Here is a 22,869-nt window from a genome sequence, read left to right on the forward strand (position 1 = left end):
CTCTGACCCCTACTTTCGAACAGTTTGGCACCCCTGGCCCAATGTGCATTTCTCTGAAAATATTCAACTGTGAGAGAGGATTCTCTTTACAAATCCCAAATGTTATTTTTCTCTGAGTTTTATGTTGTGATATGCTGTAGGCAAGCCTTATTAATAGAATTTAAACAGTGTATGAAGCATAGATTTTGTAGGGCAGGCCCCATAGGCCATGTGCTTGCGCATAGAGATGGAATCTAAACAGCAGTACAGAAATGCATTTTGTGATCCCACAACCCACACATAAACTTCTTAATTACTGTGATTAACAACTTTGAACCTAACTCAAACAGATAATTATTTGTTGTACCGTAATGTGATCGGGGCGGCAGGTAGCCTAGTGGTTAGAGCGTTGGGCCAGTAACTGAAAAGTTGCTATATCGAATCCCCGAGGTGACAAGGTACAAATCTGTCGTTTGTAAATAAGTACTTGTTCTTACTGATTTGACAGGTTAAATAAAGGTAACATAAAAAAATGGATAGGATATGCTACAAATGTGTCACCATAAAAAAAACGTGCCTAGCAGGTATTTGATGCAGTAGGCTGTGTAGGTACGGGATAATAATAATGACGACATAACCCCGTGAGTTTTATTATCCCATGTGTAGGCATCTTTGTTTTATTATGGTTATTAATCTAGCTATCGATACTAGCAGATTCAGACCAGAGGAAGAGGCGAAGCAACAGGGAAACTGGACCAGCAGATGGCGGTGTTTTGTTTCTTTCGCTCACCAAGCGAGGATTTTTTGTATGGAGGTCAATAGCTAGGTTTCCATCCAATTGGCGAAAGATTTTCATGCGAATGTTCTAAAATATGCATAAAACAATATGCGCATTTTCCCACCAGAGATGTGTTTCCATCAAACTGACTTATTGTGGATAAAAGTATGTGCATGATGACGTAGTGCACATAAAAATAACATTTGCTGTTAAATTCCAATGTACGAATGAAACATGCAAGTTAAATGGGTTTGCATTGCATTTTCAACGCTACTGGTGGTCTTCTCACAAAAACTTTTGCGTGGCCTTGGCACGTGCGCTCTAGCTAACAGGTCGCTGATACAGTATAGGTAGGCTACCTACACTATGAGATTATGGATAAGAGCGAGCGATATTATTTTTATTTGTCAAACGGCAGCCAAGCACCAATCATCATGTCACCAGAATATGACCCTCTATATTTAAAGGAGCATAATGCTCATCAACTGCAATTTCACCACCCTGTGAAGGTCGTCATAACTTATTTCAACTGTACTACTGTAATAAACTGCATTCCGAGTCGTAGTGGAAGGACCACACAACATATCATCGTTGACTCCAAGTTTCCTTCAATATGATGGTTATTATATCAACATTTGCGAATAAAAGCGTTTCCACACACTTCTCGCATAATTCACTGAACAGACACAAAAATATCCCACCTTGTCTATCGTACTTTGTTTTGTCGACATTTGGAAAGTTTACCGAAAAATGTAAACTTTGTACTTTACTCGCATAAAATAGTTGAATGCAAACCTGGTTAATGAGAGTGCTTAATTTGGTCAACATTAAAATTAATGGCTTATTTGCTACGTGAGGTCTTTTTGATCAAATAGAAGTTTCGTAATACTTAAATTGTTACGAATGGACACGTGACATCCCGGCAATGTTGAGGAAAAAAACACTATACCGGAGTTGTCTCGCGATGGCTATGCATATTCATGGTATGAGGCTAGCATAATTGTATTCATTTTTTTTTAATTGTACCTTTATTTAACTAGGCAAATCAGTTAAGAACAAATTCGTTTTTACACTTACGGCCAAACCCGGACGACGCTCGGCCAATTGTGCGCCGCCCTATGGGACTGCCAATCACGGCCGGATGTGATGCAGCCTGGATTCGAACACAGAACCTCCCTACTTTCTGCCACTGATGGGCATTGCCAGAGCGATGGGCAGCTCCCTTGTCCATGATGATAGAGTAGTTGGGTCCCATGGCATGTCCTGTCAGAGTAGCGATGGTAAACAGCTGAGGAGACACCTCACATACCGCCTTCACTCTCATCTCACAAAGTAGGTCGACCATCAGCATCTGTGTTGCCTACAAGAACCATGCGACTCTCACCGGACACCACCAACCACGTAGCAGCCCATAGCATCTCTCGTCCTTGAATATAGGCGGTTGACGTCAACAACCCTCATCGAATATTCAAAAATGATTACAATAACGCAAAGAAAGGATAGGCGGGAGCTTGACAGCCCGCGGTGCCGCTTTGTGGACAACAACTCCGATTGCTAGGGCGGAGGGGCATGCATCTTGCCATTATATCCATAATATTTGGTATCTCGTCATTATATCAAAATCTCTGCCCAGACAGAACCATTGGCAGGTCGGGCTCGAAACATAATACACTTCCGGTTGCATAAAAAAAAATTGCGGCTACTGACACAGCTGGAGTGGGGGAGGCCTTCCTCTAGTGAAAGCGAGCTACTGGGGGGAATGGGCGACGTTTGATCGGGAAAAGGTGAGTTCGACAGAGTAAAAACATTGATTTGGACACTAATCGAATATAACCTCATCGTCAAAACGTTGTTGCTGCTTGTGTCCTTTGGTGAAAAAGGTTCCACTCTAGCGGCGCGCGCTAACTGTTCAACGTGGGTAACATTAGATAACGCACACGCCTAGCACATTTTGGGGGAATTTGCCTGTTCTCTTCGATATCTGTTAAGAGCCATGGTCTCAGCCCGCACAGGTTTGTTCTGCATTACATAGCTTGCTAGCTAACGTTAGCCAAATGACGTCAATTAGACCTAGTTAGCTGGCTAACCAACATTAACTTATTTTGGATAGCCCCAAGTGTGTCAGTCTTGTGTTTTTATGCGGTAGGATGTATCCAGCTAGAAGCTAGCTAGCCTGTCAGAATTTGTTGCAGGCTGACGTTAACGTCCGTTCGGGCGGCAGCAAACTTTGCTCGACTCTAGATAGACAGACAAGGAATAATGCCTTTGCAACTTTTCGAAGCTAATGTCTATCTTGTTGGCAACTAATAATAATTATAGTTGGAGCTAACGTTCGCTCGAATCAAACTTTTTCTCAACATAATTATCTTGTCAGTGTATCAAGATAACGCCCAGTTCATGTAGCTAACGGTAGATGACGTTACGATGTTCATTCCATTTCATTTGCATCTATCCTAAGCAATGGCACTATTGCATTATTAACGTTCGTGTTTTTGTGGAAATGGAAAGGTCGATTGCCTTTAGGTAGGTAGGTGCCATTTGTGGGGAAATATTGTAGAACAAGTAACTAATAAACTAGCTATCTAGCTAAATTACTGTGTTGCAAGTAAAGTTGCCTAGTCTCCTGCATTGTCAGTTGATAGTTAGCTAGGCATTTAGCTAAATAGCATGCAAATTAGCTACAGTGATTGTAAACAAACATTGTAATAGTAATACAGACATATAAAATGTAGGCTATTGGCTTAGATGGGTCTGTGTTTTCGGTAGTCAACTTTACGTGGAGCATCTGACCTCGATAAAAGGCCAGATAAAACCACTGGTAGTCTGGTTGTATGTTGTAAAAACACTAGTTATGGACATGATGTAAGGACACAGCAGTACAAAGTGCATTGTCATCTGGGGTCATCCAGTTCACCTGAGTTTTCCTTGAATTCAAGGGTAATTATATTAACTTGTTAGACAGTACAATTGTGTGTCCCTTTCACTAGCTAATACACATACAGTACTTTGTCGATGACTTGGTCGAGAACCATACCACAAGCTCAAAGGGCAGTGCATTGTAATAGTTTATTTTTTTTTCTAATGAAAGGGAAGACAGTAAAACAACACCCTAGAAGCCCATACAACCTTCTAGGGTTTTCTATTGTGCTGCAGTATTATAGGAGTTACTCAACCACTGAATATTTTCACTGAATTGCTTGTCAGAATATACAGAGACAAACCAATTAAGCCTTGTGCGTGAGTAGCATTGACTTTGCACACATTAAACCCTGCATTTATAGTCATGGTTCTCATCAGGATAAGCTTTAAAAGGTTTTAGTCTGCCTCTACCATCAGTGTTGATTGAGCACTACAAGGGCAAGCTGCTAGGAATAGCCAGACGAAGGTCTGGCTCTGAATAAAGCAGTAATAGCCTTGATGTGAGGTTCTCATTTTAATTCCTTTATCAAAACATATTTATTAACATTGTCTGTTTTGATATCACAATGGTGAGTAGTTATTTAGGCTAAATATATGCTTGAAGTTGTATTGGGTCATCTGTCTTTGAGAACAGGTTAAGGAAGTTATAGTTATTACCAGTAGGCTAGTTAGCATAGTGTTGGATTTGCGCAGCTCAGCGCTCCGTTTGGGTGAGTGTAAAATAGAAGGATTTGACTTCTCTGCCCAACGACTTACATGGAAGTAGTTTTTTGTTGTTGTACTGATTAGGCTATGACCAGCAAATAGGCCTAGCAAAGCCTGATTTCCCTTGCTAATTTTGTAATAGCCATTTTTTAATTAGGCCTTTGCTACTTGTAATTTCACTGCAGTTATTCCACGGCAGCTTGGTTATCAGTTTCTGGTCATTGAAATGTTCTTTACCCAAAGGGACTGGACTGAATGGACATGGTACTCCCGTGTAGCTCAGTTGATAGAGCATGGCGCTTGCAACGCCAGGGCTGTGGGTTCGATTTCCAAGGGGGACCAGTATTAAAATAGATGCACTCAATACTGTAAGTCGCTCTGGGTAAGAGCATCTGCTAAATGACGTAAATGTGAAAACATTTAAATGTAATGGCTGAATGGTGTGAATAGTAGTCCATGTCAGTAATAGAAGTAAACAGAGGTTAGAGTGATGACCTGCCAATAGAATGAGGCAGGTAGTGACATCCCGAGTGGGGGTGTTATTTTCATGGTGTTGGTTACCTTTTGATTAGGCTAGTAGCTAAAGGATTGCGTTGTCTTCCAGTGCTTTTTCTCCAATGCATGGGGAATTCTAATAGGCCTGCTACACAGATGATAGGAGATTATAGGCTAATGGATAATGGAACTCTTTCTCATGTCTTAATCAACCCAGAAACCCAATTTCATGTGGGTCAGTGCTACATTTATTAATTCATTCCTTGTTATTTCCAATGCACAAATTTAAAATACATCAATGTTCTTGCATGTTATGCTGCTCACACCAGGGCAGATAAGATAATCCCCACACATTATCCCCCTCCAAATTCACAAAATACATTTTTCTCAGAAGTCTCCCACTCTGCAGACTATTTGTTGCCCATCTCATATTGCTCTATCATGTCTTGCTTGGTTCGGGCTGCATGCTGTTTTGCAAAATACTGCTTATCTTGAAGTAAGCATTCTTTGCTTGTTTGCCAGTGCTGATGGGCAGGTTTTGGAGGTTGTCTTTGAAGTGTAGTCTTTTGTTCAGCCATAAGTCACAGGCCCACAATATATTGAATCTTTAATTTTGGGCTTAATCAGACCTGCTAAACTAAAGTGAGTGTTTTGTGTTTCCCATCCAGTCCATTTTAGCATTGCTTATGTGACCGGCACCCCTTTGGGTTCAGCTCAGCCACAGAGCATACATTCTTTGGCTGCCCTTCAACTTGGCTCTCAGTTCAGTTTGCAATGCATAGTGTTGGCAGAGGCCACTGATAGGTTTAATATGCACACAATATTTGCAAGCCTCATGATGGCAGAGTGAAAATAATGTAGGACTGCACCTCCATTTTCCCTTTCTCTCCGTCTTGCTTCTTTCACCCTCAGTCTCCTGTGCCAGGATGAGAACATATGGGTAATGTGACAGGTGTCTTGGCAAGCCTTGGCAATTGGAGAAAGTGTTTTCGTTCTCAAACTGCTGACAGAAGATCATGCTGAATTGCCAGAGAGAGGCGGGCCGGGAGGGGGAGAGATGGGAGAGAGGGCCGATGGATTGGGGGGGAGAAATAAAATTGTATTTGTCACATGCTTCGTAAATGACAGGTGTAGACTAACAGTGAAATGCTTACTTACAGCCCTTCCCAACAATCCAGAGAGAAAGAAAATAGAAAAGTAATAACACGTAATTATAAATACACAATGAATAATGATAACTTGGCTATATATATATGGGGTACTAGTACCGAGTCAATGTGCAGAAGAGGGCAGAGCTTGAGAACGGACTCAGACAAACCAGTTTTTGTCAAATTGCTCAGGCCAAGTGGCTCAAACAGGATACATTTGAGCAATTCCATATTAAGGTCAACCTGAGCATGAAAAAGCGAAATAGCTTATTTCCTAATTAAACTACTTTCATATTTACCTTGAATGTGTATATTTTGATGACTACATTTGACCTTTATATTTGCCAAATTGAATGTTATTGTCACTACGAAGTAGGATACAAACTCTCAAAATAAGTATTTTCAGTACTCGTTCTAAGCAAAACGGATGTGACCATTATGGACGCTTCATAACTTGATCAATTACTCACTAGTCAGCAACACTGCATAACACGATCATGTTAGAATGTTCATGCCCTTCCTACTGCTTCCAAAGTGTGTTTGTTTGCAAACAGGCTAGCGGACAATCTTTATCTGTGTGTGTGATCTGTTTTGCATGTACTCACGTTCTCATATGAACTGCAATCATGCGTTCTGCTAACTGGAGCATTGCATGTGATCACATGGCATTATAAAGGTCTTAAATTCATAAACATAATTAAGGTCTTAAAAATCCATCACAAAGTTTCACCGGTCATGCTGAGTTTGTTTACTTCCTCGAGTAACTACGGGTACCCCCCAGTGACAATATTGATCTGTATCTGTGTAGTCTGCAATGCGCATGCTTGTGAACTGCAGCTGTCAAGTCTCAGAATCTCTACGAAAGTGCAAACCCTGTGCCACTGGTAGATTGTTTTTTTTGTTTTTTTTTCCATTTCAGTAAGGAAAAGGAAGAAGTTAACCCTTCAGAGGAAAGATGATATAGTAGGGATAAGTGAGGAATGAGTCCAGCTAGCTCAAATACCAGGGAATGAAATGGGTGTATCAATCCTTGAGTCTAGGGTTAGAGGTGTACACTGAGTCTACAAAACATTAAGGACACTTGTTCTTTCCATGTCTTACACTGGTCAGGTGTAAGCCATGATCCCTTATTGATGTCACTTGTTAAATTCACTTCAAATCAGTGTAGATGAAGGGGAGGAGACGAGTTAAAGATAGGATGCGCTGATATTACATATTGGCCGATTCTGATATCGTTTTCTTTGGCAAGGAAAATACCAATATTTAACATTTTAGCAGCCTTTTAAGCATTCTAGTACAGTTAAATAGTTTTAAACAAAGTGTCATATGTTCGGTCCCGTGTGGCTCAGTTGGTAGAGCATGGTGTTTGCAACGCCAGGGTTGTGGGTTCGATTCCCACGGGGGACCAGTACGGAGAAAAAAATGTATGAAATGTATGCATTCACTACTGTAAGTCGCTCTGGATAAGAGCGTCTGCTAAATGACTTAAATGTATATGTTCAGTTAGGAACAGATTGTTTAATAACTTGGAAATGAGAACTTACACATCCATGAATGTATTTTATCACACAACAGGTATTCATGACACAAATATTTTAGCTGCCCCCCATTACAAAGATAGTTAAGTTGTTGGTGGCTCTTCTTACTATCCAATATTGACTGTATGGAGAAACTTAAACATGCTTTGAAAGAAATTGGTTTAAACTAAAATGCAGTTAATCATTTTTGCTTTGACTGCTTGAAAAAATTACTGTCTCTAGTGGAGGTCGACCGATTTAATTAGGGCCGATTTCAAGTTTTCATAACAATCGGTATTTTTGGCCACCGATTAAAAAAAATGTAACACCTTTTTTTAACTAGGCAAGTCAGATTAAGAACATAATTCTTATTTTCAATGACGGCCTAGGAACGGGGGTTAACTGCCTTGTTCAGGGGGGATTCGTTTTTGCAACCTTCTGGTTACTCGGCCAATGCTCTAACCACCTGCCTTACATTGCACTCCACGAGGAGCCTGCGTGGCAGGCTGACTACTTGTTACGCGAGTGCAGCAAGAAGCCAAGGTAAGTTGCTAGCTAGCATTAAACTTATCTTATAAAAAACTATCAATCTTAACATAATCACTAGTTAACTACACATGGTTGATGATATTACTAGTTTATCTAACGTGTCCTGCGTTACATATAATCGATGCGGTGCCTGTTAATTTCTCATCGAATCACAGCCTACTTCGACAAACGGCGTTGATTTAACAAGCGCATTTGCGAAAAAGCACTGTCGTTGCACCAATGTACCTAACCATAAACATCAATGCCTTTCTCTAAATTAAATTCACAAGTATATATTTTTAAACCTGCATATTTAGTTAATATTGCCTGCTAACATGAAATTGTCACTGCTCTTGCGTTCATTGCCTGGCTCGTTGCGAACTAATTTGCCAGAATTTTACGTAATTATGACATAACATTGAAGGTTGTGCAATGTAACAGGAATATTTAGACTTAGGGATGCCACCCGTTAGATAAAATACGGACCGGTTCCGTATTTCACTGAAAGAAAAAACTTGTTTTCGAGATGATAGTTTCCGGATTCGACCATATTAATGACCAAAGGCTTGTATTTCTGTTTGTTTTATTATATTATAATTAAGTCTATGATTTGATAGAGCAGTCTGACTGAGCGGTGGTAGGCACCAGCAGGCTCGTAAGCATTAATTGAAACAGCACTTTTGTGCGTTTTGCCAGCAGCTCTTCGCAATGCATTGCGCTGTTTATGACTTCAAGCCTGTCAACTCCCAAGATTAGGCTGGTGTAACCGATGTGAAATGGCTAGCTAGTTAGCGGGTGCGTGCTAATAGCGTTTCAAATGTCACTCGCTCTGAGACTTGGAGTAGTTGTTCCCCTTGCTCTGCATGGGTAACGCTGCTTCGAGGGTGGCTGTTGTCGATGTGTTCCTGGTTCGAGCCCAGGTAGGAGCGAGGAGAGGGACGGAAGCTATACTGTTACACTGGCAATACTAAAGTGCCTATAAGAACATCCAATTGTCAAATGTATATGAAATACAAATCGTATAGAGAGAAATAGTCCTATAATTCCTATAATAACTACAACCTAAAACTTCTTACCTGGGAATATTGAAGACTCATGTTAAAAGGAACCACCAGCTTTCATATGTTCCCATGTTCTGAGCAAGGCACTTAAACTTTAGCTTTCTTACATGGCACATATTGCACTTTTACTTTCTTCTCCAACACTTTGTTTTTGCATTATTTAAACCAAATTGAACATGTTTCATTATTTATTTCAGGCTAAATATATTTTATTTATGTATTATATTAAGTTAAAATAAGTGTTCATTCAGTATTGTTGTAATTGTCATTATTACAAATACATTTTTAAAAAATGGCCGGTTTAATTGGTATCGGCTTTTTCTGGCCCTCCAATAATCGGTATCGGCGTTGAAAAATCATAATCGCTCGACCTCTAGTCTCTAGGCTGTCATAAACTGCTATAAATGGCACAACTTAAACTTTTCAAATGTGCTCAACTGACTTGACTAGTAAAATGATAGCAAATTTACAACACCAGCTCATCTTTCATTTAGGAATTTAAAAAAAATAAACACAACGGCTTTGTTTTTAAATTAATTGAAAATCTTAACCTATACCTGCCATGAATGAACAATAGAAAAGCCATTGGTCTTAGTAAAATTGTTTCCAGTGACTCTAGATGGCTGGGTTACAATATGACTGCCCATTTACAGTTTTAACATTTGGGAGAAGTTTTTCTTCACATAGAAGACTTGCTCTGCTTTGTCACGAGAGTCTGTTTCTTTTTTCTTCTACAATGTTTGAAGCTGCACTGAAAAGGCGCTCACTGTCCACACTAGTACATAGGTGCTCTATGTACTAGTGTACATAGAGATACCAAGATACTTGCATTTCCAAGTTTCAAACCCCGTTTCCTGTCTGCATCAAAGTAGCGGTCCTTGTCCTTGTTCCTAGCATCGAGCATGGTGACGACACAGTATAGAGAATCAGATAGAATACCACCGAATCGCATGTTCACAGCGTCATGTAGAGTACTTTTGCAAGTTTTAACCCCGCGGTCTGTGTTGGAAGTTTTGTTGAACAGGCATTTTAATGCCATGACAGAGGGTATCACGTCTGCTGCAGACGCAGTTGAAGAGCTTATTTCTCGAGTCAGTTGTTTGAATGGAGCTAGGAGTGTGTTCATGTTTTCAGTGAGTGCACTGGTTTGTACTGATTTGTTTCAGGTAACTCATAGTCAGCTGCGTACACGCCAAGCACTCATTTTTGTTCCAGCAGGCTCTCCATCATGTAAAAAGTACTGTTCCTTCTGGTGGAAACGTCTTGCTTAAGCCTTTTCGTTTTCACTCTAAGCTGCTCCTGTATTGCTTGCAGGTGGCTGTATGCTAGCTGTGAGTGTTTAAATGACCCACTATCTTCCTACCTGTTGCCACTGTGTCAGATATGCTGTGTTGGGCCAAAACACCTTCATTCACAGCATGTCTGCCATGCATGGAAAACTGGCGACTCCGCATTCTTCAAAAGCCTTTGTCATCTTACGTGCATTATCACATAGCACATCGTGTACTTTGTTCTTGGGGACTTGCAACTTAATTAGGAAGGTGTTCCTAATGTTTGGTATACTCAGTATATATACAGGCAGGTTATGGGATTGGTAACGGATAAAGACTGACTCTGATGCTGTTGAAATGCAGTTCTTGAGGAGAAACGACCACACAGGATTTGTGGACATCTTGCCAGCCAAGGATGACAAGGCTTGGGTGGTTGCAGGTCAAGTTGTCCAGTCCCTGTGTCCTTTTGTGGACAACGGGGAGGGGGTATCATAGAGCCTATGCTGGCAGATTAAAGGGTGTGAGATTAACACAAAGCATGAGTTTATTAAAAAAACGTTTGAGTTTTTGTATGTTTATTCTGTTACTCAATAGGTGATTTCACAACATTTTTGAATCAAACATTCATGATCTAGAATGGAATTACTAAAACTTTGTACAGTGTCATTTGCGGTCTGTCTTTTGGGACCCTGTTACATCCATAGCGCACAATGTCACATCCATAACATTTTCCTCTAGTGTTATTGTGAAAGTGCAAATATTTCTATAATTGTTGAGGTATGCAGCACTCTAATTCAGAATGAAAGTAGAGTTTTTCCAAATAAAGAATTCTGAATGCATTTTCTAGCACATTTGTGCATTTATGGTTGCTTAAGATGGGACACATGAGTGCGCTTTGATAACCTGTATCTTGAATAGTTATTGCATAGGCTATTTCTTTAATATGTAAACAATTATTTTGCACAGCGTCACATCCATAACAGAGAATCTTCTATGCATAACGGTACATTTTCCTCTCTAAAGTATGTGACAATTTTTTTATATTTTCATCATTGTTGTTTTTGTGTGTAGCCAAGCCATACTTTCAAAGTGGCTATTAATATTTTACCCTAAGACTTTGAGATTGACTTTAGCTGGTGTGTCCATTCTCCCCAAAATGGCTGTCCATTTCCCTCACATACATAACGTAAGTTTTGTTGTTCCGTTACTTCAAAGTGGTATTACTTAGAATTTTGTAGTTTTGTGTCTACGCTTCCCCTATAGGGTTCTACTAATGTATCACAGAATTGATAGACATTTTGTTTCTCATTCTGTGTGGAAATGTCACATCCATAACACTGGATTTCCCATTTGCCTCATGGCATTGGTAATTACGGTGCCCTGGCCTGCATTTTTAACCCTCAGAGGGTGGTTAAGGTAGTTCGATCTATGTTGTAGGCTACAGCATTTTTCTTTTGATCTCCTTAACAAAGCAGTGTTCAGTCCTACTCTGGTTGTGACAAAGTGACTTTCTGACATTTACAGCTAGGCTGGGCTGGCTACCACTTTCTTGCCAAATAACCAGATTTCGTCTTTCTTTGCCAAAACGCATAAAACAACATGCTAGTGTAATTAAAATGCGGAAATGCTTTTAGAATACATTCTATTCCACATGGAGGACTACAGTTCTTGTCATATTCCTTCTAATGATTCATTTCAAATTGTGTCAGACTACCATGCTGCAGCACTGTCTATCTGTTCTGACCCCCAAGGTTTAAGGGCCTGCTTTGTTCGTGCTGTGAGGATTTTCACTCCAGATTAAACATCTGCATGTATTTTTTATTGTCGTTAGTTGTTTTTCTGTGGTGCATATTGCTTGTTTTCTGAGTGCTTTTGTGCGTTGAACTTGTGCACTCCCAACACTAAAGACATCCTGAAATGGGTGGAATGAATATGCTCTTGCACGCCATCTCCAAACTTGGATGAGGCTGCAGTTATCCCTACAGTCGTTCCTTTGGCAAATTACTGTGAAATTGCCCAGCTGCTGAATGGATCTTATTTCAAGTCCAGATTTCCAAATTGTTCTCTTATGAGAGTCAGTCGGGTCAATGCTGAACTAGGCTTTGACTGTCAATGCCTATTACTGCAATATGTCAGATGCACTACATTTTTGCCCAGGTGATTCTTATCTGAATAAACGCTATATATATTTTTTTTTTTTAAAAGCTTTTTCTGGCAAAGAATGAGAGGTTAGTCTAACTTGTACTGGCCATTTTGAAAGCATACAGTATTTTCTCAGGCCAGTGTGAATGTGAAATTCTATTGGCTGTAGCCAGGTTTCTTAGTGTTGGCATATTTCTGGCACAGACAGCCAAAGTTTTCTCATAAAGCATGCTTGTTGCTATTTGGCTGTTGTGGCACACCATGACTGTATTTGTAAAATATCTAAAATGAACCTCAATGTTAACTGTCAATGTTCTTTTGTATATTTTGTATGTGAAAATGAAACTTGAAATACACTAGTCACTAAACTGTGACTGCATGCAGGTGTTCTCAGATATATCCTGATTCTTAGTCCTAATGATTGTTTCATTTTCTGTTTCTGCCAGGTTGTCTACAAACTGGAAAGCCATATCCAAGAGATGGATGACGGCAGCGCCTACATAGAGTTTGACGTGCCAGAGTTCAGCAACACCGTCCTCAACCAGCTCAACGACTTGCGTCTGCAGGGGAAGCTATGTGACATTATCGTTCACATCCAGGGCCAGCCGTTCCGGGCCCACAAGGCCGTGCTGGCGGCCAGCTCGCCGTACTTCCGTGACCACTCAGCCCTGGGAACCATGAGCGGCCTGTCCATCTCCGTCATCAAGAACCCTGAGGTGTTTGAGCAGCTGCTGGCCTTCTGCTACACTGGCCGCATGTCCCTGCAGCTCAAAGATGTCATCAGCTTCCTCACAGCAGCCAGCTTCCTGCAGATGCAGGCCGTCATCGACAAGTGCACCCAGATCCTGGAGGGAATCCACTCTAAGATCAGCAGCGCCACCAGCCCAGACAAGGAAGGCTCCCAGGCCAGCAGCAACGGTGTCAAAGACAGCAGCCTTTTCATCAACCCCACACAGATCTCCCCCCCGTACTACTCCAGACACAGCATAGAGGCCCGCTCTGAGCTGGCAGCAGGGAAAGGCCATGGCAGGGTGCGGCACCAGGAGGAGGGCCAGTCAGACCGAGGCAGCAGTGACGGTGTGTCAGAGCAGGAGGCAGCCATGGAGGGAGAGACTGAGCAGGTGGAGCTGATTGGGAAGGACGGCCAGGTGACAGACGTGCATGTGAAGCTGGAAAAGACGGACCGGCCCAGCTACTCCGACAGCTCCTCGGCAGGCGACGATGGCTACCACACAGAGCTGGTGGATGGAGAGCAGGTGCTGGCTGTCAGTGTGGGCTCCTATGGTCCTGTCATCCATGCAGCTGGCTACACTTATTCAGGCCTGTCATCTCCCTGCTTCGTGAGCCTCAGCAGCTCCAGCCCCTCCCGCTCCATGCTCAGTGGCTTCAGGGGTGGCCGGGCCAGAGCCAAGCGCCCACCTGTAGCCGTCCCAGCAGAGATCCTGAGTCAGATCAAACCAGGAAATGCAGAGGACAGCAGCGAAGCAGTGTTGGGTCAAGCAGGCTTTGAGAATGACGTCCAGGAACGGAGTCTGCGCAGCCAGTGGTACCCCTACAATGAGAGGCTTCTCTGCATCTACTGCGGCAAGTCCTTCAATCAGAAGGGCAGCCTGGACCGCCACATGCGCCTGCACATGGGAATCACACCCTTCGTCTGCAAGTTCTGCGGCAAGAAGTACACTCGCAAGGACCAGTTGGAGTACCACATCCGCGGCCACACGGACAACAAGCCCTTCCACTGTCAGATCTGTGGCAAGTGCTTCCCTTTCCAGGGAACCCTCAACCAGCACTTGAGGAAGAAGCACTTGGGGGCCACAGAGGGCACCAATCACATGGACTCTCCAGAGAGGACGGAGGGGAGCTCTGGTCAGAAAGACCCAGAGGATGCCTCTGAGAGGATGGCCTTTGAGACGCAGTATGCTGAGGAGGCTCCGGCAACCGACATGGAGGAGAGCTCAAAGTGTAGCCCTGAGGAAGCCCAGGCGTCCAGGTGTGATTTTTAGGCCCCTGTTCTGGTTGAGGAAGCTTTAACATGTTTTTTTTTTTTTATGTTTTGGATTTCTTTTGGAAGCGGCTCCTTCAAATGTTGAACCTACCTTGTACTTTTAGTGAAAGTAGAAACATAGAAGAAGAAAAGAAAAGGGTGCTTTTTAAAAATAGATTATTTCAAAAGGAAGGCGAATCAACTTGCTATTGATAAGGTGGCCTCAATAATCAAGGCCTTCTTGTTGTTTTTGTTTTCTCTTTAATCTTTCCATGTTTTTTAAACATATTTACAGAGTAATATAGGCATGTTGCAATAATTGATAATATGAAAGCTCTGCTGCTTGTCACAAGTTTTTACCTGACCTGTTTTTGCACATGTGGCCGAAGGTGGTCACTTTACTCACAAGGAATTATTTTTCTGCAAGTGCAAAGCTTCATGTGACATATCTGTTCAATACCTCATGATACAACTACATACTCATAACAGACAGTATTTTATGAAACTCCACCAGGTTCTACCTCATAGCTAAGAACCTAACAGGAACAGAAGTGTTTTCCGTTTAAAAAAAAAACACAGTTTTGTTTTAGAGTCTGTGTTATATTTGCCAAACTCTTAAGCAGAACAATCCTCAGTCTCAACACAAAGCCTTGATACTGTAGACTAATGTTCCTTGCTGGTTGCATGAACTCTGGACCTTGTCCATCAGTTCATGGTCAACAAGGATGTAATGTGGTCGAAGAAAGGAGTTGCTATATTTAAGCAATAAGACCCGAGGAGGTGGGGTATAAGGTCAGTATACCACGGTTAAGTGCTCTTCTTACGCACGACGCAACGTGAGTATATTGGCCATATACCACAAACCCTTGAGGTGCCTTGTTGCTATGATAAACTGCTTACCAATGTAATTACAACATTTACAAATATTTTAGGGGTCATACCCATGGTATATGGTCTGATATACCATAGCTTTCAGAAAATCGGCATTCAGGGCTCAAACCATCCAGTTTATAATGGTGTATAAGAAATATTAAGTATGTGTGTTTGCATTGAGCAAGCTCAAGGACAGTGGATAGAGTACAATAATAGAACACAATACATTACATGATTTCCACTGACTCTATAGCCAAGATCTAGTTTGCTTTTCAGAACACACAGGAGCAGATTCCACTTATCTGGCTCTTTTTTACCCAGTGAAGGTCACATGCAGTTGGCCACGGTGTGTTTTACAGATGTGATTCTATCTATTAATTGACATGGGATCAATGATTGAGCCTGACACAGTGAAGTCATTGGAGTGTCTTCCATTCTGATGGTGTTTAGTTAATTATTCTCAACCTGTTTATGTGGATCTGTTTTTTATCTGTGTGGAGATGATGCTCAGTGCAGAGTTTCCCTCATTAGCTTGACACAGCAGGCGCAGCGCTGCCCTGGATCTGTGCATAGAATCAATATGCTCATAGTATGCAAACAGGGAGAAGAAGGGAATATCCGCCATCTTGTCATGGCATTTCTCTGTTCACTCCATTTCATGACAACTCTTGTTCTGCTCCCTTGTTTTCATTTACTGTTTCTGCCCCTGATCAGACGTAACTGTTGAGATGAGGGGATAAAATGGGAAAGTACGTAGTCTCATTGATGCTTCATTAGAAATTAAGAGTTTGATGGACAGAGGGTAGAGGGTTGTGAACCAAAGTAATGGTGCACTTTTTGTAAGTAGAATAGTGGCAGTTAGGCCTATGTTAATTTTTTCAATGTTTTTAAGAGCAGTGGTGACTGGTAAGTCCAATGATCAAATTAGAACTGCATCAGTCAGTGTAAGTCCATTTGACAACAGATTGGTAGCTAGCCTTTTCAGTGTTATTTGGTAAATAATAATCAAAGGGCGCTGCTGGCATCGGTGATGGTGCTCTGCTTGTTTAGAGATTAGCTGGGCTCTCAGGCCTCAGCAGTTGGATGAATGTCATTTGACCACTTTTCACAACTTTTGTTAAAGATTCCATTTTTCACATCGTCATAAGTCACTAATGCACACAATATGGTTGGGATGGGAGGTAGGCTATGTTTGTCAGATGTATATTGCATTACATGGCTAAGTATTGCAATGCACAATGCCATGGCATAGTTTAGGTGGCGAACGGGATTTCAATATTCAATATTGGGTGAAAATGCTTCTAAGTGCAGTAGTTTTTAATAATATGGGCCTAAATTCTGATAATTATTGCTCTAACGTCCTAGCCCAGATCAAGCTCTTTATTTGGTAGATGCGGTTAAGATCAGGTGGAAAGCTGATCCTTAAAAAGCACTTTTTGGCGACAGTAATTTTGCTCCATTACCCCTCTGCTTGCTGACTTGCTATTTCAGCAGTGAGTTGCCTTCCTTGTATCCTGTTATCTTTTAGTTTTTACACATGAACACACAAAACCATAATTACAGTATTGCAAGGAGCTAGCAGGCTCACTATTTAGAGAGAAATGTCCTGAAAAGCCTGGAGGTCCAGATGGGTGCGGGCAAGATAATTTCCTCTTCATTTAATGTAGCAACACCATTTACTATGCCTGTTTGTTATTTTTTGGGTTGTTTGCTGCATCTTTTTTATCACATTACCAACCCCTTGCTTTTGGCGGAACTTGGTTTCATTATTTTGCTGTGATTTTGTTTTCATATTGGTATTGTGCAGTTTTGTATGTATTTCCATATTGTGTAATGTTAGGTCACCAATGCAGTCTTTTCTCCACTGAATGCTCACTACACAGGTGGTTGGCTCATTGTTTTACCAGATGCTGTTGGAAACTGTTCCGTTTACAACCAAAAGGACCCTTCTGTGATTCAGGGAGTTATCTGATTCACTGTCTCCATGTCTTGTTGCTGATCAGTGACAGGCCCTTCCCTTTTTGTTTTATTTTTGTATTTCTCCATCAACAGAACATATGCTTGACAGTGTTGTCCAAAGTCAGCCACAATCTATTTTTTTCTGTCAGAATGCCTGCTAGGCTAAGTCTTGAATATTTATGTTATGCTCTGTGTGGTAATGCACTCTGCACATTTGCAGAACCATCTCTGTAAAGTCTTTAACCCTGCTCTTATTGAATCTGTCCCTCTGTCCCCCTACTGATTTAGAATGGGGAATCGACACTGAACAAAGTTATAAATGCAACAATTTTTTTGATTTTACTGAGTTACAGTTCATATAAGGAAATCAGTCAATTTAAATAGTCATTAGACCCTAATCTATGGATTTCACATGACTGGTAATACAGATATGCATCTGTTGGTCACAAATACCTTAACAAAAAGGGTATGGACGTGGATCAGAACCAATCCGTGTCTGGTGTGACCACCGTTTTGCCTCGTGTAGTGTGACAAATCTCCTTCGCATAGAGTTGATCAGGCTGTTGATTGTGGCATGTGGAATTTTTTTCCCACTCTTCTTCAGTGGCTGTGCGAAGTTGCTGGAATTTCCGGGAACTGGAACACGCTGTCGTACACGTCGATCCAGAGTATCCCAAACATGCTCAATGGGTGACATGTCTGGTGAGGTAATGGAAGAACTGGGACATTTTCAGCTTGCAAGAATTATGTACAGCACCACAATGGGCATCAGTATTTAAGCATGTTATCTCTGTGCATTCAAATTGCCATTGATAAAATGCAATTGCCTTTGTTGTCCTTAGCTTGTCTGCCAATACCGTAACCCCACCCTCACCACGGTACACTCTGTTCACAAAGTTGATATCAGCAAACCGCTGGCCCACACAACACCATGCACGCGGTCTGCAATCAGCCCGGTACAGTTGAAACTGGGATTCTTCCGCGAAGCGCACACTACTCCAGCGTGCCAATCAATGGTCATCGAAGGTAAGCATTTGCTCACTGAAGTCGGTTACGACGCAGAACTGCAGTCAGGTCAAGATCCTGGTGAGGACGCACATGAGCTTCCCTGAGACGGTTTCTGCAGATATGTTTCGCTTTTGCAAACCCACAGTTTCATCAGATTTCCTGGTGGCTGGTCTCAGACGATTCCGCAGGTGATGATGCCGGCTGTGGATGTCCTGGGCTGGCGTGGTTGCACGTGGTCTGCGGTTGTGAGGCCGGTTGCATGTACTGCCAAATTCTCTAAAAGGACAAAGGCAGCTTACGATAGAGAATTAACATTGAATTCCCTGACAACGGCTCTAGTGGACATTCCTGCAGTCAGTATGCCAGTTGCACGGTCCATCAACTTGAGACGTGGCATTGTGTTGTGACACAGCTGTACATTTTAGTGGCTTTTTATTGTTCACAGCACAAGGTGCACCTGTGTAATGATCATGCTGTTTAATCAGCTTTTTGATATGCCACACCTGTCAGGTGGATGGATTATCTTGGCAAATGAGAAATTCTCACCAACAGGGATGTAAACAAATTTGTGCACATTTAAAAAAGAAAAAAAAAAAGCTTTTTGTGCTTATGGGACATTTCTGCGGACTTTTATTTTATCTCATGGAACATGGGACCAACACTTTACATGTTGCATTTATATTTTTGTTCAGTATACCATGTAAAAATATGGTCCTTAATAATAGGTTATTGTGCCAGGAGTCAAATTGAAGATATCCCAGTAGATAATTCTCCAAAGGTATGTCTATACATTTGGCTGATAAGAGGCATGATGAGTATTCTAGATTATACTTTTTTTTCACAGTTCTTTGCTATTTCCAACTGATCTTGTTACAACACAATGCAGTTGAATCCCACACAGGATGTTGCCAGATATGATAGTCATATCATGAAAGAAATGTATGAAGCCATAAGTACTAAAATTGAGATTGTTTCATTGTCATTTTAAGATGCCAACCATACAAATCCTAGAAATATTTTAAAGAAAAATAAGCTTTTGAATCTTGATCTGTGCCTTGCCATACAAACTAACTGTATATCCCTGTGGATATAAAGCATCTGACACTTTCAGTAGACATTTGTTTTGTGCCTGCCTTCAATGGAAAGAATAAAAGGATCGAGGACAAGGTATATCTATTGATAAAGTACTGTTGATTTTCTTCGGATTTAAAAAAAAATGTTATCGTTTATGCAAAAATGAAATGTCTACAAGGGAATAGGCACAGAGAATCATGTCTGAGATACATGCCCATGTTGCTCTCTTAAGTTAGCAGGGTAAAGGGCACCTCGTTTTTTCAGTCAGCCATACCATTTCCTTGTCATCAGACCCTTTTTGATACTTGTATCCATTTGATAATGTGATGGATTGTCTTTTGTTATATCGTGACTTGCATGGCATCTAATCACAGTCATGAGCTGTTCTGTTCCTCTCTGCAGAGGCTATTTTGTATGTGTACTGTATCCTTTCTGTTAGCACTGAGGACAATCTAAGATCTCCTTCAGTCTCAGAGAGAGGAGAGTACAGCTAGACTCTTCCCTCTCAAGATTAATTTTGTTACATCTGGCCAGGGGGACAGCTTGTTGAGAATGAGCAGGTAAAAAAAAAAGTGCAAACGTGCTCGGTTATAGCTGTATTGCACATCACTCACCCACAAAATTGTTTAGAAATGCTGATGGCAGTTTTTGGAACTTAACATTAGTTCTTGTTTTTGTCTCATCTGGCATGTACTTAGAAATAGCATAACCTGTCTTTGATACATTCATGTTCCAGAGGGATATATCATCCTTTTTAAGGGATTACTTTATCTTTAGGGACCTTTTTTTTCCCCTTAAATGGTGCTTTTAGTCTGGTCAGGTTATTTATGGATTTTTATATACAAAAGACTATATACATGCATATATATACACATTATAGGGGGATGGAGGGGTAATTTTGTTTAAATGCTTTTATAAACTTAAGTTACTAATGCCACAACACTCACCAACCAACTGAACCTGACACTTGTTTGCATTCACTCTGTTTGTTCAAAACTATTCATATTAAAGGCAGGGGGAGTGATATTTGTGTGCCAGAAGTGTTTACAGGGAAGGCTGTTGGACTACTTTTTGAATTTGCAGCTCGTTCGATTACTTTTATAAAACTGATTAACTTCAGGTAGTTTATGAACACTGGTATAGATTTCCATAGCTTCTCAGCCTTTCTCCACTGTGTAATATACAAAAGCAATAACCTTTTTTTAAAGGGGATATATTGGTATCAATGAGACTAATCTAGTTCTTGGCCTTTCACTTCTCAAACAAATTCTGAATGTCAGGGAGCTGTAGAACTAAAGTAGGTCGAGGACAATTTGATATAGATTTATTTTTATATATTTTGTGAATCTTTGGACCGGTTAGGTGAAAATGCTCATTAGTTGAGACTGGTATTGCTGGTCTTTTTAAGTAGGCATCCAAAGCCTAAAACTATCAGTGAACTGAAATGCAAAGCAAAACATGTGATTCCGTCAAACCCCAAGGGCACTGGTTTTAAAGTTGCACCTCCGTCTGTGTCAAATACTGAAAGGGATTTTGGGCTGCACAGCCACATAGTGGGAGTGGCAATCTGTTTTCATGCTAAAATTTCAAGGTCTTCCCTTTCCCCTCGAGTACTGAGACTATAGTTTTAGCGGGTCAGAGTGGAAGTGGTCAGTGCTGCTTTAACTAAATGTTTAGACTGACCCGTTTCATTCTCTTTGATGTGAAACTCCTTGGTCTCTGACATTCTGTGCTATCTGGTTAAGTATGTGGTCATATGGCAAAAAACTAAGTAGAACTCAGGGTTTATACTAGTGTTATAAAGTGGTCACTCTGGGCATACAGCTCGTGTGTAGAATTCAACGTGCACTTATCTTCAGGTGGGGAAACAAATCCTCATTCAGTGGTTCCCAAACATTCTGCCTCAAGGGTCTCACTGAACCCATGTTTTCCATTCCCGCTCTGCATGCATGTGACGAGCTTCAATGCTGAGGAACAGGGGAGACCTTTTAGTTTGGCCCATTGTCCGTCCACCTGCCTCTAGTCCATTCTACATACAACCACACAACCCAACTGTGAACCTCAACTCTACTGTTTTGTACAATGATGAAGTAAATGAAGCTAGCTAGAGCTGATGCTTTAACTGTTAACTTGCCATTTCTGAATTTATTTTATAGCATGAAAAATATATTTATTCAAATTATATTTTACTCATGATCATTCTGTGCTGTTTTATTTTGGTTCTTAAGCTTGTAAATTGCTTTTTTATGATACTATGAAATGTCAATAGAAAATGTGTTTTTATTTGTAAAATAAAGATGCTCATTTGGCACTCTTGTCCAGTAATTTTATTGTACTAAAGGTGGAGGCGAGCACGTTGTAGGTGAGATTGTTGGGTGCAGAAACTGCAGATACGACCTGGCCAGCAGAGGGACATCACACACTCATTTGCTGCTGCTGCTACTCTGTTTATTTTACTGTTATCTATCCTGATGTATAGTCACTTTACCCTGCCTTCGTGTACATATCTACCTCAACTACCTCGTACCTCTGCAGATTGATATGGTACTGGTACTCCCTGAATATAACTTAATTCTTGTGTATTTTATTCCGCTTACAATTTAGTTTCTACACCAGTTGTATTCGGCGCATGTGACATAACATTTTATTTAAAAAAAAAAAATGTTGCACACAAACACTAGCTACATTACCGAAGATAAAAACAAATTTAAAAAGAAAAGACTACTAGACAGTTTTACTGATTTCAGGCAGTCACTCTCACTAGCCAGGTTTCAATCCAACCATTTCATGAGGATGAATTACCTGATGCATGAAAAGTCATTACCTGGCTGATGGTAGTGACAATTTGTTCGTTCGACAAGGTGGAATCTTTTTGTGTCGGTAAATGAATTATGCGAGAAATGACAGTGGAAACAACTTTATGCTCATATTTATAGAATAACCATATCGAAATAAACTTGAAGTCACGCAATGTTGTGGTCCTCCCAATACGACTCGAGAAGCCAAGCAGTTTATTCGGCTACACATGAAATGTTATTAAAGTTGTGGTGTCTTAGCTCTAATTACTAATTTATATAACAAGAAAGACCCCGAATACAAGAAAGTGAACTGTAGCTTCACAATTACTAGAACTAGTTAGTACAAGAATGACAGAGCAAAAGACTGCGCATGACCAAGGGCGCTCCGTTCTTAAAGGGGACATCAGTAATTAACAGAACATAACAAACTCACATGGTGGTGAAAGTGCACTTGATATGCTTGATGCTCCTTTAAATGTAGGTAACCTACTGTATCTGTGAGGTGTTGGCTAGAGCGCACGTCCCAAGGCCAGAGTGGGCACGTTTGCTATATAACGCAACAGTTTGTGACAAAACCCATCAATGTGTGTTGAAAATGCGATGGGAACCCATTTAACTTTTATTTTTCAT

At 41.0% G+C, this 22,869-nt stretch overlaps 1 protein-coding gene across 3 annotated transcripts; it reads left to right on the forward strand.

The window, feature by feature from the left end:
• Nucleotides 1-1,890: 1,890 nt before the first annotated feature.
• LOC115164587 (zinc finger and BTB domain-containing protein 34-like) lies at nucleotides 1,891-17,276 on the forward strand. Of its 3 annotated transcripts, none has more exons than XM_029717237.1 (2): nucleotides 1,891-2,089; nucleotides 12,990-17,276. In XM_029717237.1, the coding sequence occupies exon 2, from the start codon at nucleotides 13,023-13,025 to the stop codon at nucleotides 14,544-14,546; it is 1,524 nt and encodes a 507-aa protein (XP_029573097.1). In that variant the 5' UTR covers nucleotides 1,891-2,089; nucleotides 12,990-13,022; the 3' UTR covers nucleotides 14,547-17,276. The 3 variants fall into 3 exon arrangements, with proteins under 3 accessions (XP_029573097.1, XP_029573096.1, XP_029573098.1); XM_029717236.1 differs by lacking the exon at nucleotides 1,891-2,089 and adding an exon at nucleotides 2,096-2,541; XM_029717238.1 differs by lacking the exon at nucleotides 1,891-2,089 and adding an exon at nucleotides 2,610-2,769.
• Nucleotides 17,277-22,869: the final 5,593 nt, after the last annotated feature.

This window comes from Salmo trutta, chromosome 27 (assembly GCF_901001165.1).
Source record: "Salmo trutta chromosome 27, fSalTru1.1, whole genome shotgun sequence".
Lineage (NCBI taxonomy): Eukaryota > Metazoa > Chordata > Actinopteri > Salmoniformes > Salmonidae > Salmo > Salmo trutta.

Coding starts and splice junctions, on each gene's coding strand:
- LOC115164587 (XM_029717237.1), top strand. CDS start 13,023: ATGGATGACGGCAGCGCCTACATAGAGTTTGACGTGCCAGAGTTCAGC.